Here is a 17100-nt window from a genome sequence, read left to right as displayed (position 1 = left end):
TCCTGCTCCCCTATGGCTGCATATGCTTTCGCTCCTTATGACCCTGGAATTGTGACTTGGGCTCCTGCCCTCTTGTGGCAACAAACATCCATGCTCCTTTCTGCCTGGGACCTGAAACTAGGGCCCCTGCTCCTCTATGAGCCACCACAAGCAATCTTCTCCACTCTGGAAATGTGACCAAGGCTCCTGCTTCCCCACAGCAGCTCCTCTTCACCCTTAGACTGCTTATCTGGAACTATGATATGGGTAATGCGACAGGGTCATGATTCTAGTGCCAGCAAAGGGTCCCCTGTAACTGCCTCCTGACCAGTTGTCCAACCCCCTTACTATCTGTGGGCTGAGAGCTCATGAATTTGCTGCTGCTGCTATCGCAGCTGCCTCCAAGGCCTGCTGCTGGCTTGCTAGGGTGTGGCCTGCTCTCCAGGCTGGACCACCAGCACAGTGAGATAGACTCTTTCTGCCGACCTCCTAAGTTATCTTGGGCTAGGAAATTGTTTCACCCTGACCTTTTGTTGGTTCTGCCACTCCAGAATTCAATTTGAAGTGTTATTTTAAAGTTGTTTGGAGGGAAATTTTGGAGAAGTTAGGCAGTTCCCTGCCTTTACTCCACCATCTTCTGTATCTTTATTTTTAGACATGTTTCTCATATATAGCAGATGGTTGGATTTTGTTTTCTTATCCATTCTTCTGCTCTTATTTTATTGAATAGTTTTAATGCACTTACATTTAAAGTCATGATTGTTAGCTTGGGTTTTCTTCCATTTGTTTCTCTCTTAATGATTTTTATGTCCTTTCTTTAAGTTAGTACTTTGGTCCTATGATTAGCTTTGTTTATATTGCTTTGATGTTAATCTAGTTCCCTACTTTCCTTCTCTCCCGTTTCCCATTTGCCTGTCTCTAAGTTCTTTGAATTTACTTAAATTGCTCATTTCTTTTTAAAATGTATTCATCAATCTCTTCCCTTTTGTGTCCCTTCTCTTTTCTTGCCTAGTTAAATGAGTGCTTTACCATCTTCCCTGTCCTCCAAACTCTTATTTTAAGTAATTTTCTTTTACTGCCCCCATTTCCAAAAAGTCTTCCTTTGCTTTATCTTTCTCATTATTTCTCTTTTTTATACTGTATTCTGAATTTTAATTTTCTGATTCATGGAGTATACGCTTATGTTTTCCTTCCTTATTCTCTCAGTGTCCCTTATAGGGGTCAAGCTTCTGAAGTACCAGACCTATCTCTTCTACCCAATGTCTATGTTATTACCTTTGTAAATATTACCGTTCTCCTTTTTATTAGGTGTCTTATTCTTAGAAATACCAATTCATGAGGGAAGCAGTGCTAGAGGGTAAAAATCCCTCTGTGCCTGAGATCATGAGGCCTGGCCCCTATCTTCTACCCAGTCTCCATTCCTAACACTTCACTACCCTATCTCTGGTTCTATGTCTTCTTCCCTCTACATTTTTCATACAATCTTCAGAACACATCTGTTAACTATTGTCAGGTTCCATTCAATACAAGTCCAGCCAGATCTCCCACTACTTCTCTGTGTTACAGATGAACTACTTTACTCTCTAGTCCCAAAATATGCGTTGTGCTTTTCTTTTTCTATACACCTTGTGTGGGTGACTTCATCTGAATGCCTTACTCTCATCTTTGTCCTTCAAAATTTTGCGCATCCTTTAAGGATCAGGTCAAATGCCATTTCCTCTACAAATCCTTTCCTGCTTTTCATAGGAATAAATATTCTCTGCTTGAAATCCTTTAGCATGTGTACTTTTCTCATCTCATATCCTTTATATTATGGTTGTTTGATACATGGCTTCATGGTACAATGGAAGGACCACTGGCTCTGGAATCAGAGGTCCTGGGTTCAAATCTTGCCTGACACTATTTATGTGAACTTGGCAAAATCACTTATTTCCCTGGTCCTCAGTGTCTTTATCTATAAAATGATGGGAATTGGACTAAATGGTTTCTGAGGCCCTTCCAACTCAAGATCTTTGATCCTCTGTCCAGCTTCAGACACTAACTAGCTGTGTGACCCTGGGCAAGTCACTTAACCTCTATTTGCTTCAATTTCCTCATCTGTAAAATGGGGATATAATAACACTTACCTCCTAGGGTTGTTTTGAGGGTCAGATGAGATATTAATTGTAAAGTGCTTAGCATAGTGTCTGGTACAAAGTACGTGCTATATAAATACTTATTCTTCTCCCCTTCCCATCATTCTTCTGCTGCCAGACTAGACTCTTTGAGAAGAGGAACCAGACACAGTTGCATTTCCCATGGAGTCTATCATAATGCTTTGAACATAGTAGTCTTCAAATAAATTTTTGTTGAATGAATGAATATGAATGAGATAGTACAATGTATAGGATACAACAGAATAGGATTTGGAGTCAAGATTATGGACCTGAGTTTGACTCCAGGCTTTGTTTCTTTTCTCTTTGACCTTGAGCAATCCGCTTCACTGCACTGTTTCCCCATTTGTAAAATAAGGGCATCCTAAAGTTTCTTTAAGCTTTAAAAATATGTCCCAATAATGGAAGAGGAAGTCATGGAAAAACTGTTCAAAATGATAAAGTAGCTGTTAATGTAACATCATGAGACAGCACAGGGTAAGGAGAGGTAGGGGGTCTGGGTTGGGATCAGGAAGACCTGCTGTTCCCTTTCTCCATCTCTCTGGGCCTGAGCAAGCAGCATCACCCATAAAATAAGGGTGGGAGCAAAGGACTATTAGGGTCCCTTGCAACTCTGATAATCTGTGAGTCTCTAAATTATTATTCCCTCTCTCTTATTGGGGGTTCATGTACATCTACAGAAGTGTTTGGCTCCCCATTGGTTTATGCTGAAGAGGAAAATTGCTCCTGTCCCCATTTGGTGATTTCTGTGGCTGAGGGACGAGTCTTCTTGTTATAAGGATCAAATGAGTTAACATATGTCAAGTGCTTTGCAGACCTAAAATTGCTAGCCACTCTAATTATCCTTCGATGGTATGTGCAACCCCATCTGGTGGGTGAGAGGTGGGAAGGAGTGGCTGTTAGGCATTCCCTTGAGTGCATATTAGAAGGCCTCTCTACTTTTTTCCTTTTTAAAAAGTATCAGAGGCAGGGGCCAAGCAAACCACCATCCACCAGGAATTGAGTTTCTTGATACGTGAACAAACCCAAGTTCAGGAGAGAATATGGAAGGCTCTTTTCCTACTGTATTTGAAGAATGTGCCTGGTACAAAAGGTAGACTTGGGCTATTGGAGAAATAAAACCATGTAAAGCTCTACTTGAAATTACATTTGTGCCCTCCTGGAGGGCAAGCAAAATGAAGAAATGAATTAAGGAACAATGCATTTATGAGATCCAGAAGGGTCAGTGCTATATTATCTCCTTATGGTCATCATATTTAATAGCTCTGAGACAGTATTCGCCTCCAGCTTATTTTATGAGATATTTAACCATTGCAAAATTAAGTTTCACGAGGGAATGGACCCATATAACTTCTCTAGTGTTACAGAGCTATGAATCTGGCCTAACCTTCCTATCTTCATGGAAAACCATTTCTAAGGACTTTATTTGAGGAGAAGTATTTATTGAATCGTAAGATTGATACAAAGCATTAGCTTTCTATATTGCCAGATTAATATTTTGCTCTGTGTTGAATCCCATCAGTTCATTATTTCCAACAGCAGATGGTAGCATTTTCACATGAATTTACTTCTGAGCTGATATGAAAAAAAAATGCCAGTGGAAAAAATCCTGATAGTTTTGCTGTCTTTTGTTTCAGAAAATGATATATTTTTAAAAGATGTAAACTATTGTCAAAGGCAGATGTTTAGAACTCAAATTGTTAAGTGCATTGGCCTAGAATTTGCAGATTCTCTTCTCTTCCCCTTAAAAAAAAAGAAAACATTTGTCCTTCTCTAGTCCTTCAGCTCCTCACCTGCCCTCCCTGGTCTTACAAAGATTATGAATTATGGCCGTCCAGACAGAATGGGAGTGGTTGTGGCAAAGGAAGCTCTGTCGAATAACACTATTTAATGTGGGGGATGATGTATGAGTGCTAGACTTGGAGGCAGGAGGACCTAAGTTCAAATCTTACCTCTGACACAAACTGTATAACTATGGACAAGTCACTTGGCCTCTGAGCCTCAATTTCCCTGTCTGTATATGAGGGTTAATATCTGTAGTACCAACTTCACAGTGTTCTTGTGGGTCACAAAAAGAACGGTAGGTTAGTGAAGTGTTTTGCCAACTTTATGAACTATGTAGATGTCAGTTGTTATTCTGTGTCCCACTTGTACAACAACAGCAGTAACAACAACAAAGCCCCCCACCAAGGGGCTCTGAGAGGCAGAGGCAAAAAATTATGAGACCAGTGTTGGCCCTGAGTGGCAGCTGTCAGAGGGATTCTGGTTGAATTACTACCTTTCCACCTAAGTGGGAGTCAATAGGAGATTATACTCCTTTGTATGTGGGTTATGGGTTGGGGAACAGAAGTGGGGATGATTCTTTATTTCCTCTATTATTTAGTTTGCTGTTCTGTCCCAATTAGCTAATTTGCTATTTGATGGATGGTTCTTCTTTGATCTGTCATAGGGAATCCATGGTTTAGGAGTTTATATTTGCAGAATTATGATTGGCCAAAATATTCCATAGTGCCCTGGGGTAGCTTAGGATTGTAGAGCCAAATGGAAACCCTGTTTTACAGGGATCTTTTGTTTTTTAAACATCCCTTTTGTTGGATTTTCTTACCACCTTTAGTGCTCCCAACACTATCCTGAAAGAACCATACCATGGTTTTGTATTATCTTCTTTTTCTCTGCCTTGCTTTCATCTTTTGTACAGATTTTTTTAAAATCTAAGTTGTTTGATGAGATCTCTATGTATCCACATTAATCTCATTAGATAATTACCCATGTTTCTTCTCTCAGGAACTGTTTATTTCTCAAGACTTTAGCTTTTAATTCCTGAGAGGTTCTCATCTCTGCTAACTGTTCCCTCTACAAATGCTTTGAAATCTATGAAACTGGCCTCCTCTTTTGGTCCTTTACAAACTCTGAAGATTTAGGGGTGATTTTTCCCTAAGGTTTTCATTATTCTCTCCATTTTTTCCTCTTCCAACCCTGCCCTGCTCCCTACCAGCAACTAGTTTTTCCTTGTTCATAAGAATTCTCCTATCCAGCATAGAATTTCCTCCATTCATTTCTCTAAGCTATAAAGGATGAAATTTTCATTGGAGCAAGTCAAAGAATCATTAGCTGTTCTGCTTTTATCTCAGAGAGAGGAGAGAAGAGAGAGAGAGAGAGAGAGAGAGAGAGAGAGAGAGAGAGAGAGAGAGAGAGAGAGAGAGAGAGACAGAGAGAGAGAGAGAGACAGAGAGAGGGAGGGAGGGTTGGGGCAGGGTGTGGGGAAGGGAGGGTGAAAATTACTGAATTTCTTCAGTGAGGATTTAAGGAATGTTTCAGCCCATTCACGTTTGCACCAAATTCTGACTTTTCCTTAAGTCATTAAGCAGTTCCTAATACAATTTTCAAAGCCTGTAGCACAAACTGTGAAGCTACTGTCCCAACACCCACTTGCACTGGAAGGTTGGGTCCCCAGAAGCTCTCTAGGCTCTGAGGATCTAAGGGTGTTTTTTTTTTAATAGTAAACCTCATGACCTCTCATCAAAATGTTTCCTCCCATGAGTATCAGTTGATATCAAGTAGTCAGCCTTACTTAATTAGCTTTTAGGAAGAGGTAGTTACTGAGGAGTAGAATCAGAGTGGTTGGTGCAAATTATCTCCCCAAGTCTGTACCACACCCTCCTGCCCTCACATGCAGAGACCATGGGGGAAGGTGGTCTCAAGCTTGGAGCACATGTGGCATGAGATGATGACTCTCAGCTCCTGTAAGTCCTTTTGCTGGATTGCTCTAGATCTTTCTGGTAAGTCTGGTGGAGAATTGTGCTGCTGTCTTTGTAGAATCAATGAAGCTGCCTTTCCTTGGAGTATCTGATGGGTCCTTGGCTCCTGACACAGCCACCCAAGCCTCAGGGATGCTGAGAGGATTCCAGTCCCTAATTCTTTACCCTTGGAGGCTCACAAGGCACTCATCTGGTCATGGTTGTTGTCCATGGCACTCTCCTCTCTCCAACCCCCAGCAATTTCTTCTTGGAGACTCAGCTGTCCCTTTTTCTTTTTTCTGCTGCCACTATTATAATAGAAGCTCACACAGCCACCTCCCTGGATTATTTTATTAGCCTCCTAATCAGCCTTCCCATCTGCAGTCTCTTCCCCTAGGTTTTAATCTCCTCATCTCTACAATGAGGGGGTTGGCCTTGATGGTATCTAACTTCCCTCCTAGAATTAAATTCATAATCCTGTGAGCCCTTTCTTGTACATCATACCACTGAGAAATTCTGTAGGCATAGATCTTCTCAAAACTTTTTTTTTAATGATTCTATTTCAGTAAAGCCCAAACATTCAAGGACCGGCATCATCTAGAACACTTTTTTGCTTTCAGCTTTGTCTCAATCTGCTTTCCTCCACGTAACACACACTTGCCCAAACCAGACTTCTCATACTCTTTCCACCTTTTCCACTTCTGTGCTTGTACTCACGGCATTCTTTTTGCCTAGAATGCCAGTCCTGCCCTCTTCACCTATTGAAATTCTAAGCCTTTAGGACAGAGTTCAAATGTCACTTCTTCCCTGAAATTTCCCCTATCCCCCAGTCACAAATTTTCTTTCCCTCCTGTGTTCTCACATAGTTTTATTTATAGCCGTATGAACCATTTTGTGCTATAATTATTGATGTGCATTTCTTCTCCCTCACCCTTTCTGATTGAAAGCAAGGACTGATAGATTATGTCTTGTTAGATAGCATTATATCTTGCCAGCACCTAGGTTATGCATTGTAGGCTATTAATGAGCCTACGTATAGAAAGCACTTTGCACTTAAAATACCATTAGCTCCTCAAAGTAAAACCAACTACTGTTATTATCATTGTTGTTTGTTTAGCAGAATTAGTTGAACTTGTTCAGAGCCATACTGATGAGCAATCTTGTGTCCACTTTGCTTTTTTCAGGAGCACCCAATACTTGGACAACCTTTCTTTGTCCTTCATCCTTGCAAGACAAACGAATTCATGACTTCTTTGTTAGAAAATTCTGAAAAAGACAATAGGTGAGAGATATTAGTCTGATACATTTAATTGCATTTATATTTAAATGTAAATATGTGGTTCTAAAATAATATTATTGAGATACTACAGATTTTAAATGTAGCATTTCAGCTGGTAGTAAGATCTGCTTTTAAAAAAATAATTTAAGTAACCAGTGCCTCGTATGGTGCTGAGCACGTAGTAGATACTTAATAAATAGCTATTGCTTGATTTACTATGATGACTCCAAACCACCATGAAAATGTTGGTATTGCTTTCAGTTTGCTTTTTTTTTTTAAAGGAATATAAACTACATTACATCATGGCTCAGCATCGTTGGACCAGTGGTGGGGCTGAACCTACCTTTGAGTTATGCCAAGGCAATGTCTCAGCACGATGCAAAACCAGATTGTTACCAGGTAAAGGAAAGGGCACTTGTTTGTCATATTTTGCTGTTACATGAAGGAGTTTTAGTATCATTTAGTACCCTCCATTTTTGTTGCTGTCGTTCAGTCATTTCAGTCATGTCTGACTCTGTGACCCCATTTGGGGTTTTCTTGGCAAAGATATTGGAGTGGTTTGTCATTTCCTTCTCCAGCTCATTTTACTGATGAGGAAACTGAGGGAAACAGAGTTAGATGACTTGCCCAGGGTCACACAGCTAGCGTCTGAAGTGGGATTTGAACTCAGGAAAATGAGCCTTTCTTATCTCCAGATTACTGAGCCACCTCACTGCCCAAGCACCCTTCAAGTGGCATTTAAAAATGAAGATTTTTTTCCCCTTTATAAAATGTTGCAGTGCCGGATTTGGACTAAGGATTCCATTCCTGGCTCTATTTACAGATTCCTTGTGACCTGGAGCAAGTCTCTGGGCTTCAGATTTCCTCATTTGTAAAATAAGGGATTGGACAAGATGACTCCTGAGGGCTCTTCGGGTCTAAATATGTAGTTCTGTTGTGACACACTGGGCTTTACCACTGCCCGGCTGACGCACACATTCAGGTTCCCCCCTCACAGGGCCAGGCTGACTTAGGGAAGTCTTCATTCAAATGGCTTTTGGGGGCTCCCTGGTCACCTTATTTTTTCTGTGTCTTTTTGCTTTGTTTTTGTGCTACATTCAGGTCTCTGAGTCAAACCTCACATGCTGATGAGTCACAGAGGTAATTGGAATCTTCATTTTCTTGAGCAGCTCAGGATGGATGATGGACAGTGTCATCCGCTACAGTCTTCACTGGAGTAGTTTCTGTTTTACCCTGGAAACAACACACCAGATGACAACTGAAGACAAAAATGTTTGTAACACCTACTCCAAAGACTCGGGTGATTGGGCTTCACTAAGAGGGAGGACACATTGTTGGGCATCCTGTGTCCCTGAAGTTGATGGAAGAGTCATTTCCGTATTGCTCTGACCACATCCTTTCTTCTGGCTTAGGGCTTTACCCTGAAATGGATATGAACATTCATTGTGAATGTGGCCGAAGTCCCCTGGTATGAGATTTTGGTTTTAATATTTAAAATAGAAAATTGGTTTTATGTACTTAAAATAATTTTCACTTCTTATTCTAAGAAATAACAAGCTACTACTTGTACTGGGCATGTGTTGAGACTTAATAAATACCTTGCCATCGACTTTTTATTTTTAATTTTATAACATGTTCTTCCTTCCATCCCTGTCCCCCTGCATCCTCCTTATTTCCAAGCATTAAGTTCCATTTTCTTTCGATTCTATGTCAATTCAGTCAGAACTTTTAAAGCATCCATTGTGTGCCAGGCTCCCTGCTAGCTGGGAGATAGGGAAAAACAAAACACAGGTAAGGAAAAACGAAATATATACAAATTAAATGAATGCCACTGGGGAAAGCGTACTGGCTTTAGAGAAGACCTGGGTTCAAATCCTGCCTCAGTTTCATCCTATATGACCTTGGACAAGTCACATACCCTCTGTGGGCCTCAGTTTTCTCATCTCATTTCTCATCTGAGCAGATTGGACCAGATGGCCTTTGATGTACCTGTTATCCTTATATCATGTGATCCTCTGAATGTCAAGCCTATGACCCTTCCCACAAATCAGTTTATTTAGGCAAGCGGAAGGAATTATGTCTATAATAATAATATGAATAGCTAGCATTTATATAGGACCTAGTAGGTGCCAGGCACTGTGCTGGGTATCATAGGTGTCCCCCATTAGATGGCAGGAACTGTCTTTTTGTATCCCCAGCTCTTAGTACAGTGGCTGGCATATAGGAGGTACTCAGTAAGTGTGTATTGACAGAATGACTGAGTACTTTACATATATTATCTCATTTGATCCTCACAACCACCCTGGGTAGTAGGTGCTATTCTTATCTCCATATTACAAATGAGGAAACTGAGGCAAACTTTTAGCCTTTAAATTATAATCAACAAAAACTTTTGAAGGATTTACATGGTCCTACTATGAGATAAGGGAAGCTAGGTGGTGCAGTGCATAGAGTGTGTGGGGCCTGGGGCCAGGAAGACTCTTCTTGCTGAGTTCAAATCTGGCCTCAGATACTAGTTTGTGTGACCCTGGGCAAGTCACTTAATCCTGTTTTCCTTAGTTTTCTCATTTGTAAAATGAACTAAAGAAGGAAATGGCAAATCATTCTACTATCTTTGCCAAGAAAACCCCAAATAGGGTCAGGAAGCATCGGACACAACTGTCATTTAGCTGTGGTGACATAGGCATGTTTTATAGCCTCTGGTCATTTTAGTCTCCTTAATAAAATGAAGAGCATGGGATGGATAATTTCTCTTCTCCATTCCAGCAATAACATTCAATAAGTGTAGAATGTCTCTGAATTTGTGACTGGTATAGAGATGGCTTGTTGGGAATGTTAGTTAAGGTTTACATCTTAAAGAACAGAAGAAAAGCACTCCGGGCTGGGTGCCAAGAGACTTGGGTCCTGCTCTGGGCTGTGGAAGCCTGTGTGGCTCTGGGAGAAATCACTTAGAAGGAACATTTATTATCTAGTGGTTACTGTGTGCCCCATGCCAGGAATGCAGATCCAGGCTCCCCCTGCCCCCAAACTTGTCCCCACCCTCAAAGAGTTTCATTCTAATGGGGAATAATGGGGAAACTGTCACCTCAAAGAGAGCTGCAAAGAGGGGTGTAGGCGGGTCAGGCATTGAGGGTGAGGCCAGAGTGAGGGGTAGAGAAGGAGCATGGATGAGCCGGGAATTTCCTAAAACAGCTGCCGGTCAGAGAAGGGAACCCAGGCATCTCTAGGGCAAGGAGGCTGCGGCTCTGAGGTGGGAAAGGTCAGAATCAACAGCAGAGCCTCTCTGGGCCTGTTTCCTCATCTGTGAGCATAAGGATTTTCTGGAAAATGTTTTCAGCGACATTTTTCCATCCTCCTCACCCCTTAACCACACACACACACACACACACACACACACACACACACACACGGAATTTTTAATATTTGCTGAGATTCTGTTCCACACCTTTATCCATTCCCAAACTCACCCCCACTTCATAGTGTCTTCACCAAAATTACCTTGTATTTGATATATATAGAAACGTGTGTATATATGTGTGTGTGTGTGTATATACATGTATATACATTTATGAAGATGGTGAAAGTCAGAGAGAGCATGTTGTTACATAAATACAGAAAGACACTCTGATGCAGAAGATAGAGCAAATCAACCAAAGTGTACTGAGCTTGTACCCTCTCTCGCTGTGTTGCGTTTAGCTACCTTGTATTTATTCCTATTAATTCTCTTTATGTTCATGTGCCCTTCTTTTTTTACCTCTGTTAGAATACAAGCTCTGCCCACTCCCCCAAATCCATAATGGGGATTATTTCATTCTTGGGTTTTATATCTCCTCCTCCTTTTTTTGTTAATACATTTTTATTGAATAAAACAAGCATTTCCATAACATAGAACATAAAAAAGATGATTGTACAGGAAACTGCAAATCTACTATTCACAACTTGCTAATCCTTTCAAAAACATAACAAAATTATCATGTTTTTTTTTCTCCTTTCTTTTTCTATGCTCCCCCTACCCCGCCCTAGAGATGGCTACGATTAGACAAAGTAGGTGTATATAAATATACCTCAAACAATGAGAAAGTTTGACTACAAGATGCCCTGTAATGTCTCTTCTAACTTGAACATTGGTTAAGTGACTATGCAAGAATCTGAAAGCATGGGCTTTATAGAATCCTGTTACCTACTATGTGCTCTCTTAAACTGTTTGATTGCATCAATGTTTGCATACATAACAGGCAACAGATTTGTTTCTTTTTTAGTCAAAAGAGTTTTTTGTTCCTGTTTGCTTTCATCTGAAAATTTTGTTCTGTGTTTGAAGACAATCCCAGTAAACATCAAAATAGTACAATAAAAATGTTGTTCTCAGGGAGATAATGTGCTTCCATAAAAGAGATTAAAGCTTTCATTAGTGGATTAAATGACTTGGTGAGCACAGGATAGCATTTAAGAAAAAATCAACAAGTTCTTATTAAGAGCCAGTTATGGGCGAGGTACTTGAATTGGTCATTTTGTTCCTTGTGCTGTGAGTTCTGCGAGGACTTGGGAGCAAGACTGAAAAGGATTGGTAGGAAGTTGCTGAGCTGGTGGCCACATTGCTACACGTGTGTGTGACTTGTGAGATTTTGTAGAGTTGCCTGTTACATATTTAGCAGAATGTTTTCTGGGAGGTTTGCCAAAAATGTTCTGGAACTGGAACATCAGAAAGCATGGATTGTTGTTGCTCAGTCCTGTCTGACTCTTCATGACCCCATTTGGGGTTTTCTTGGCAAAGATACTGGAGTAGTTTGCCATTTCCTTCTCTAGCGCATTTTATAGATGAGGACATTGAGGCAAATGAGGTTAAGTGACTTGCCCAGGGTCACTCAGTATCTAAGGCCAGAATTGAACTCGGGTCTTCCTGACTTCACACCCGGCATTGTATCCACTGTACCACCTGCCTGCTCCTAGTGAATATGGACGAATTTCTAGATTTGTTTTTGGAGTTTGTTGTTTGTATATCCCCCGAATGTTCTGGGGACTAGAAATTGACCAGATCTGTGATGTCATTGTAATAGTGAACTCCCAGGTGAGGAATCCCTGTCTACAACTTCTGTTCAGTATCTTGTCTGCAATATATAGTCTTAGAGAGTTTGTTTAGAGAGTTTTTGGTTCAGAGGTTAAGTAACTTGTCCAGGGTCACAGAGTCAGTATATGCCAGAGGTGGGATTTGGACCAAGGTCTTTCAGACTTCAAGGCCAGCTCTCTCTGTCTGTTGCACGTTACTGCCTTGATGATTTACACAATTTTTCGGGCCTTTTCTGAGCCCACTTCACTTACACATGGCTTTAGTTCAATTGTTGCCTTTTCAGTCCTACTCCTTTGTCGTTTGGGAAGTTTACCTGGAAATCAGTTGACCCATAACACTCATTTTTGTTTGTTTTTCAAGTAACAAGTATTTTTTATAAATATATCCCTCCCATTATCCCCAATTGAGCAAATTTTTTTTTAAATCCCCTCAATATATATCTACATAGTCCAGCAATCCAAATGATCACATTGTTCATTTGTGTCTGACTTTTCATGACTCCATTTGGGGTTTCATTGGCAAAGATGCTGGAGTGGTTTGTTATTTCCTTCTCCAGTTCATTTGACAGTTGAGGAAACTGAGGCAAACAGGGTTGAGTGTCACACAGCTAGTAAATATATGAAGCCAGATTTGAACTCAGGAAGATGAGTTTTCTCAACTCTAGGCCCAGCACTCTATGTATGCACTGTGTCACCTAGTTGCCCCACATTAGCCATGTCTGAAAATACATATCTCTGCATTTTAAGTTCACTCTCTGACAGGAATTGAGTGGTATGTTTCTTCATTCTTTTGGGCACATGATTTATTATTACCACAATCAGACTTCTAAAGCCCGAGACACTTGTACATGAAAAACTCTGTGGACCAAACTGAGTTACATCGAACATAGTTAATCCCTAAAGGAAAGAAAGCAGTGTGTGTTTAAGCATTTAAACTCAATTCAGAGATGATTACATCAGGAGGATTAGCTGCTCCTGTATTAGGCAGAGGCAGCATCAGCAGCAGCTGCCCACTGCTTCTAACAGGCATTGTAGCTTCAGAGATGGACATTTTCTTGGTAGCAGGAACAGGGGGGGATGGGGCAGGGAAGTATCAGGAAGTCATTTTAAGCTTCTTGAAAACCCAGAAATGAACAAAGATGAGTGCTGGTGCATATATTTGTGCTTGAACATGTGTCTGCCTGTATGCTGGCTGGACATTTTTGTATTTAACCACAGAAATTTTTTTCTACTTCTACAAGAAATTGTTTAACTTTTTTTTTTCATGCCTGCAAACTCTGATTTTGTTTTAGATTAAGCAAGATATTTCTCATGCCATGTTACCCATGCTTAGAAAAAAATACAATAATGTGGGTCATTCCAGTGACCCATTCAAATGAAAAATTGTTAAAGAGCTTGAAAGACTTAGGAGTCCTGGACAGATTAATCTGCTGAAGGGGAAGGGCCACTTTTGGTTTCTTTCTATTTTTGGGTGTTATTATTCCAAAAACATAATCCATGAATAAAAACTGATACAGATTTTATTCAACATTGATTTATGTCACTTCTTGGCCAAGAAGAAGGGCCAGACAAAGTGGACAAGAGTTTATAATTGCCCCAAAATACAATCATATATCAAACTAAATATACCTGAGACTTAACTTGAATTTCTTCATTCCTTTATTTTTGAATTAAATTGCCAGCATTCTTCTTTTTTAATGCAGGTGTGCTGTATAGAAAACACCTGATGAGGTTGTTTTTTTTTTTTAATTTCCAGTTCTGATGCCCAAAGGGCTGTAAAACGGTGCATACCCTTTGACCTAGCAATGTCACTACTAGGTCTGTATCCAAAAGAGATTAAAAAAACAAGAGAAAAGGACCTCTATGTATGGAAATATTTATACCAGCTCTTTTCTGGTGGCAAGGAGTTGGAAAATGGGAGGATGCCCATCAAGTGGGGAATGACTAGACAAATTGTGCTGTGTGATTGTCATGGAAAAGTATTGTGCTATAAGAAATAATGGGGGGGAGGGTTTGGGGTGGAGGTGGGGGCCAGTTAGGTGGTGCAGAGGATAGAACACTGGCCCGGGAATCAGGAGGACCTGAGTTTAAATCCAGCCTCAGACACGTGACACTTACTAGCTGTGTGACACTGGGCAAGTCACTTAACCCCATTGCCCAGCAAAAAAGAAAAAGACATAAATGATGAGCAGGATGCTCTCAGAAAAACGTGTTCTTACATTAGCTGATGCAAAGTGAAATGTACTGTATACAAAGTAACAGCAATATTGTAAGATGATAAGATGTGAATGACTTAGCTATTCTCAGCAATACAATGATTCAAGACAACTCTGAAGGACTTAGGATGAAAAATGCTATCCATCCCGAGAAAGAACTGATGGTGTCTGAATACAGATTGAAGCATACTTTTTCTTGATCTTTTTTTTTTGTCTATGATTTCTTTCACTTGATTAATATGGAAATTTTTTGCATGACTACACATGTATAACCTATACTGAATTGCTTGCCTTTTCAGTGGGGGTGGGGAAGGGAAGAAGGGAGAGAATTTGAAACTCAAGTTTTTTAAATGTCGATTAAAAATTCTTTCTACATGTAACTGGAGGAAAATAAAATATGAAATTTTTTTAAATTAAAAAAAATTTCCAGTTCTGAATCCTCTCCCTCCTTCCAGCCTCTGTCATTAAAAAGGCAGGAAATATGATATTCATAAATAAGTCATGCAAAACATTTCTACATTAGCCAAGGTGGGGGGTGGGGGCAAAAAAAGAAAAGGAAAGAAAATATGCTTCAATTTGCACTCAGTTCTCTTTCTGAAGGTACACAGCATTTTTGTCATGAATCCTTTGGAATCGTCTTGGATCACTGTATTGATCAGAGTAGCTAAATTGATTATCATTATAATATTGCTATTACTGTGTAAATTGTTCTCCCGGTTCTGCTCACTTCACTTTGCATCAGTTCATGTCTAAGTTTTCCTAAAACCATTCTGCTCACCATTTCTTAAAGCACAATAGTACTCCATCATAAGTATATGCCACTTGTTCAGCATTCCAACTGATGGGCATCCCCTCAAATTCCAATTTCTTAGCCATCACAAAAAGAGCTGCTATATTTTTGTATATATTTTCTTTGTTCTCTTTGGGACACAAACCTAGTAGTGGTATTGCTGGGTCAAAGGGTATGCAGTTTTATAGCCCTTTGGGCCTAGTTCCAAATTATTCTCTGGAATGGTTGGATCAGTTCACTGCTCCACTGACAATGTCCCACATCCCCTCCAGCATGTCATTTTCCTTTTCTGTGATCTTAGCCAGTCTGATAGGTGTGAAGTAGAACCTCAGAGAGTTGTTTTAATTTGCATTTCTCTAATTTAGTGTGGCCAACTGTTTTAATTGTATGGAAGGTAAAATTCTTGGTGCCTTTGGTTTTGCTTTTGAGACTTATCGAGCACATGGACTGTGATTTCCCTAGTAAAGAGGACTAACTCTTTCTCCAAAAACAGATTGGCATTTGCTTTCACAACTTAGTTTTAGAATTACCTGGGGAAGTGAGAGATTACATAACTTGCCAAAGCCAATTTGTTAGAGGCAAGACATGAACCTGATAAATAGAAGTACACAATGATTTTACATATGTATACATATTTGTGTCTAATGGTAGCCATAGAGGGTGTGAGGAGGAAGAAGGAAAAAAAGTTACCTAACTTTATATTTAAAAGGCATAGCAAGTTGAACATAATAATTTTCAGTTTCATATGCTATCTTTTAAAAATTCTACATTATGAAAATGCTTGTTTTATTTCATAAATTAAAATATAATTATTAAAAGATCCTTGAGAAAGGGGGATATAGAATGAAGGTAGAATCAATAGGTTTTAGCAACAGATAGGATATGGGGGTTGGGGTGAGTTGATGATGACACCTAATTTTTGAATTGTGGTAACTAGGACGATGGTGGTACCTTCTGAGAAGTAAGAATAAGAGAATTTTGAGGGGAAAGATAATTTGATTTAAAATGTCTGTGAGATGTCCAGTAAGCTGTTGGAGATAAGACTGGAGGTCAGGAGAAAAGTTAGGGCTAGACAAACAGATCTGAGACTCTTAAACGCAGATAATGGAACCCATGGGATCTGATGATAGTATGGAAGAAGAGGGCCCAGGACAGTCTTAAGGAACACCCAGTTGGCAGGTCTGACCTGGATAAAGATCCAGCAAAGGAAACCCAAAAGCTGTCAAGAAGAAAATCAGGAGAGACTGTCATGAAAACCTAGAGGGTGATCAATAGTAAAAAAATGTTAAAGAGGAGGATTGAGAAAAGGTCATTAGATATGGTCATTAAGAGATCACTGCTAACTTTGGAGAGAGCAGTTTCAATAGAATGAAGACGTCAGAAGCTAAACTGAAGAGTGGAGAATGAGGAGAACCTGGGGGAGTCTCCAAGAGAAAAGGATGATCAAGTGTCAAATGTGACTGCCAGAGTTTACTCGGTAGGCGTTGTTAAGTTACTGCTGCTGGATGAGATGTTTATCATATATTTTAATATGCCCATTAGAGGTTTTTTAAGCTTTATGTAACACAGCTGTTTGGGTTGCGGTTGTGAAAACATAATATTTTTAATCAGCTTGGAAAACCACTTGTCTTCCTTTTTTAACCAACAAACCTAAAATCTCTACTCCGATGGTATTACAAAGAATATGTAAAAAATCATTGCCAGAAAGTCATCATCAGGATACAGCCTTTCTGTTAAGCCCAAATACCCCAAACCTTTGGGTCTCCAAGATTCTTAATGACCTGGGAATTAAATACACACACACACACACACACACACACACACACACACACACACACACACACTGAATGTTTCATTTAAAGAATAAGACTAAAGTACAGGA

General features: G+C 39.9%; 1 protein-coding gene across 5 annotated transcripts in view; it reads left to right on the top strand.

Annotated features, from left to right (window-relative positions):
- The window catches only part of ATG10 (autophagy related 10), a 301997-nt gene extending 293240 nt beyond the window's left edge, over positions 1 to 8757 (top strand). For all 5 annotated transcript variants that reach the window (XM_021007803.2, XM_021007812.2, XM_021007792.2 and 2 more), the window contains 3 exons: positions 7054 to 7151; positions 7430 to 7547; positions 8250 to 8757. In XM_021007803.2, the coding sequence (XP_020863462.1) occupies positions 7054 to 7151; positions 7430 to 7547; positions 8250 to 8276 (243 nt within the window). In that variant the 3' untranslated portion in view covers positions 8277 to 8757. The remainder of the gene's footprint in view (positions 1 to 7053; positions 7152 to 7429; positions 7548 to 8249) is intronic.
- Positions 8758 to 17100: the final 8343 nt, after the last annotated feature.

The sequence above is a fragment of the Phascolarctos cinereus genome, unplaced genomic scaffold (assembly GCF_003287225.1).
Source record: "Phascolarctos cinereus isolate Bilbo 61053 unplaced genomic scaffold, phaCin_HiC Scaffold_4;HRSCAF=312, whole genome shotgun sequence".
In the NCBI taxonomy this organism is placed as follows: domain Eukaryota; kingdom Metazoa; phylum Chordata; class Mammalia; order Diprotodontia; family Phascolarctidae; genus Phascolarctos; species Phascolarctos cinereus.
Note: the sequence above shows the minus strand (reverse complement) of the source record. Positions and strands in the feature narration are given on the sequence as shown.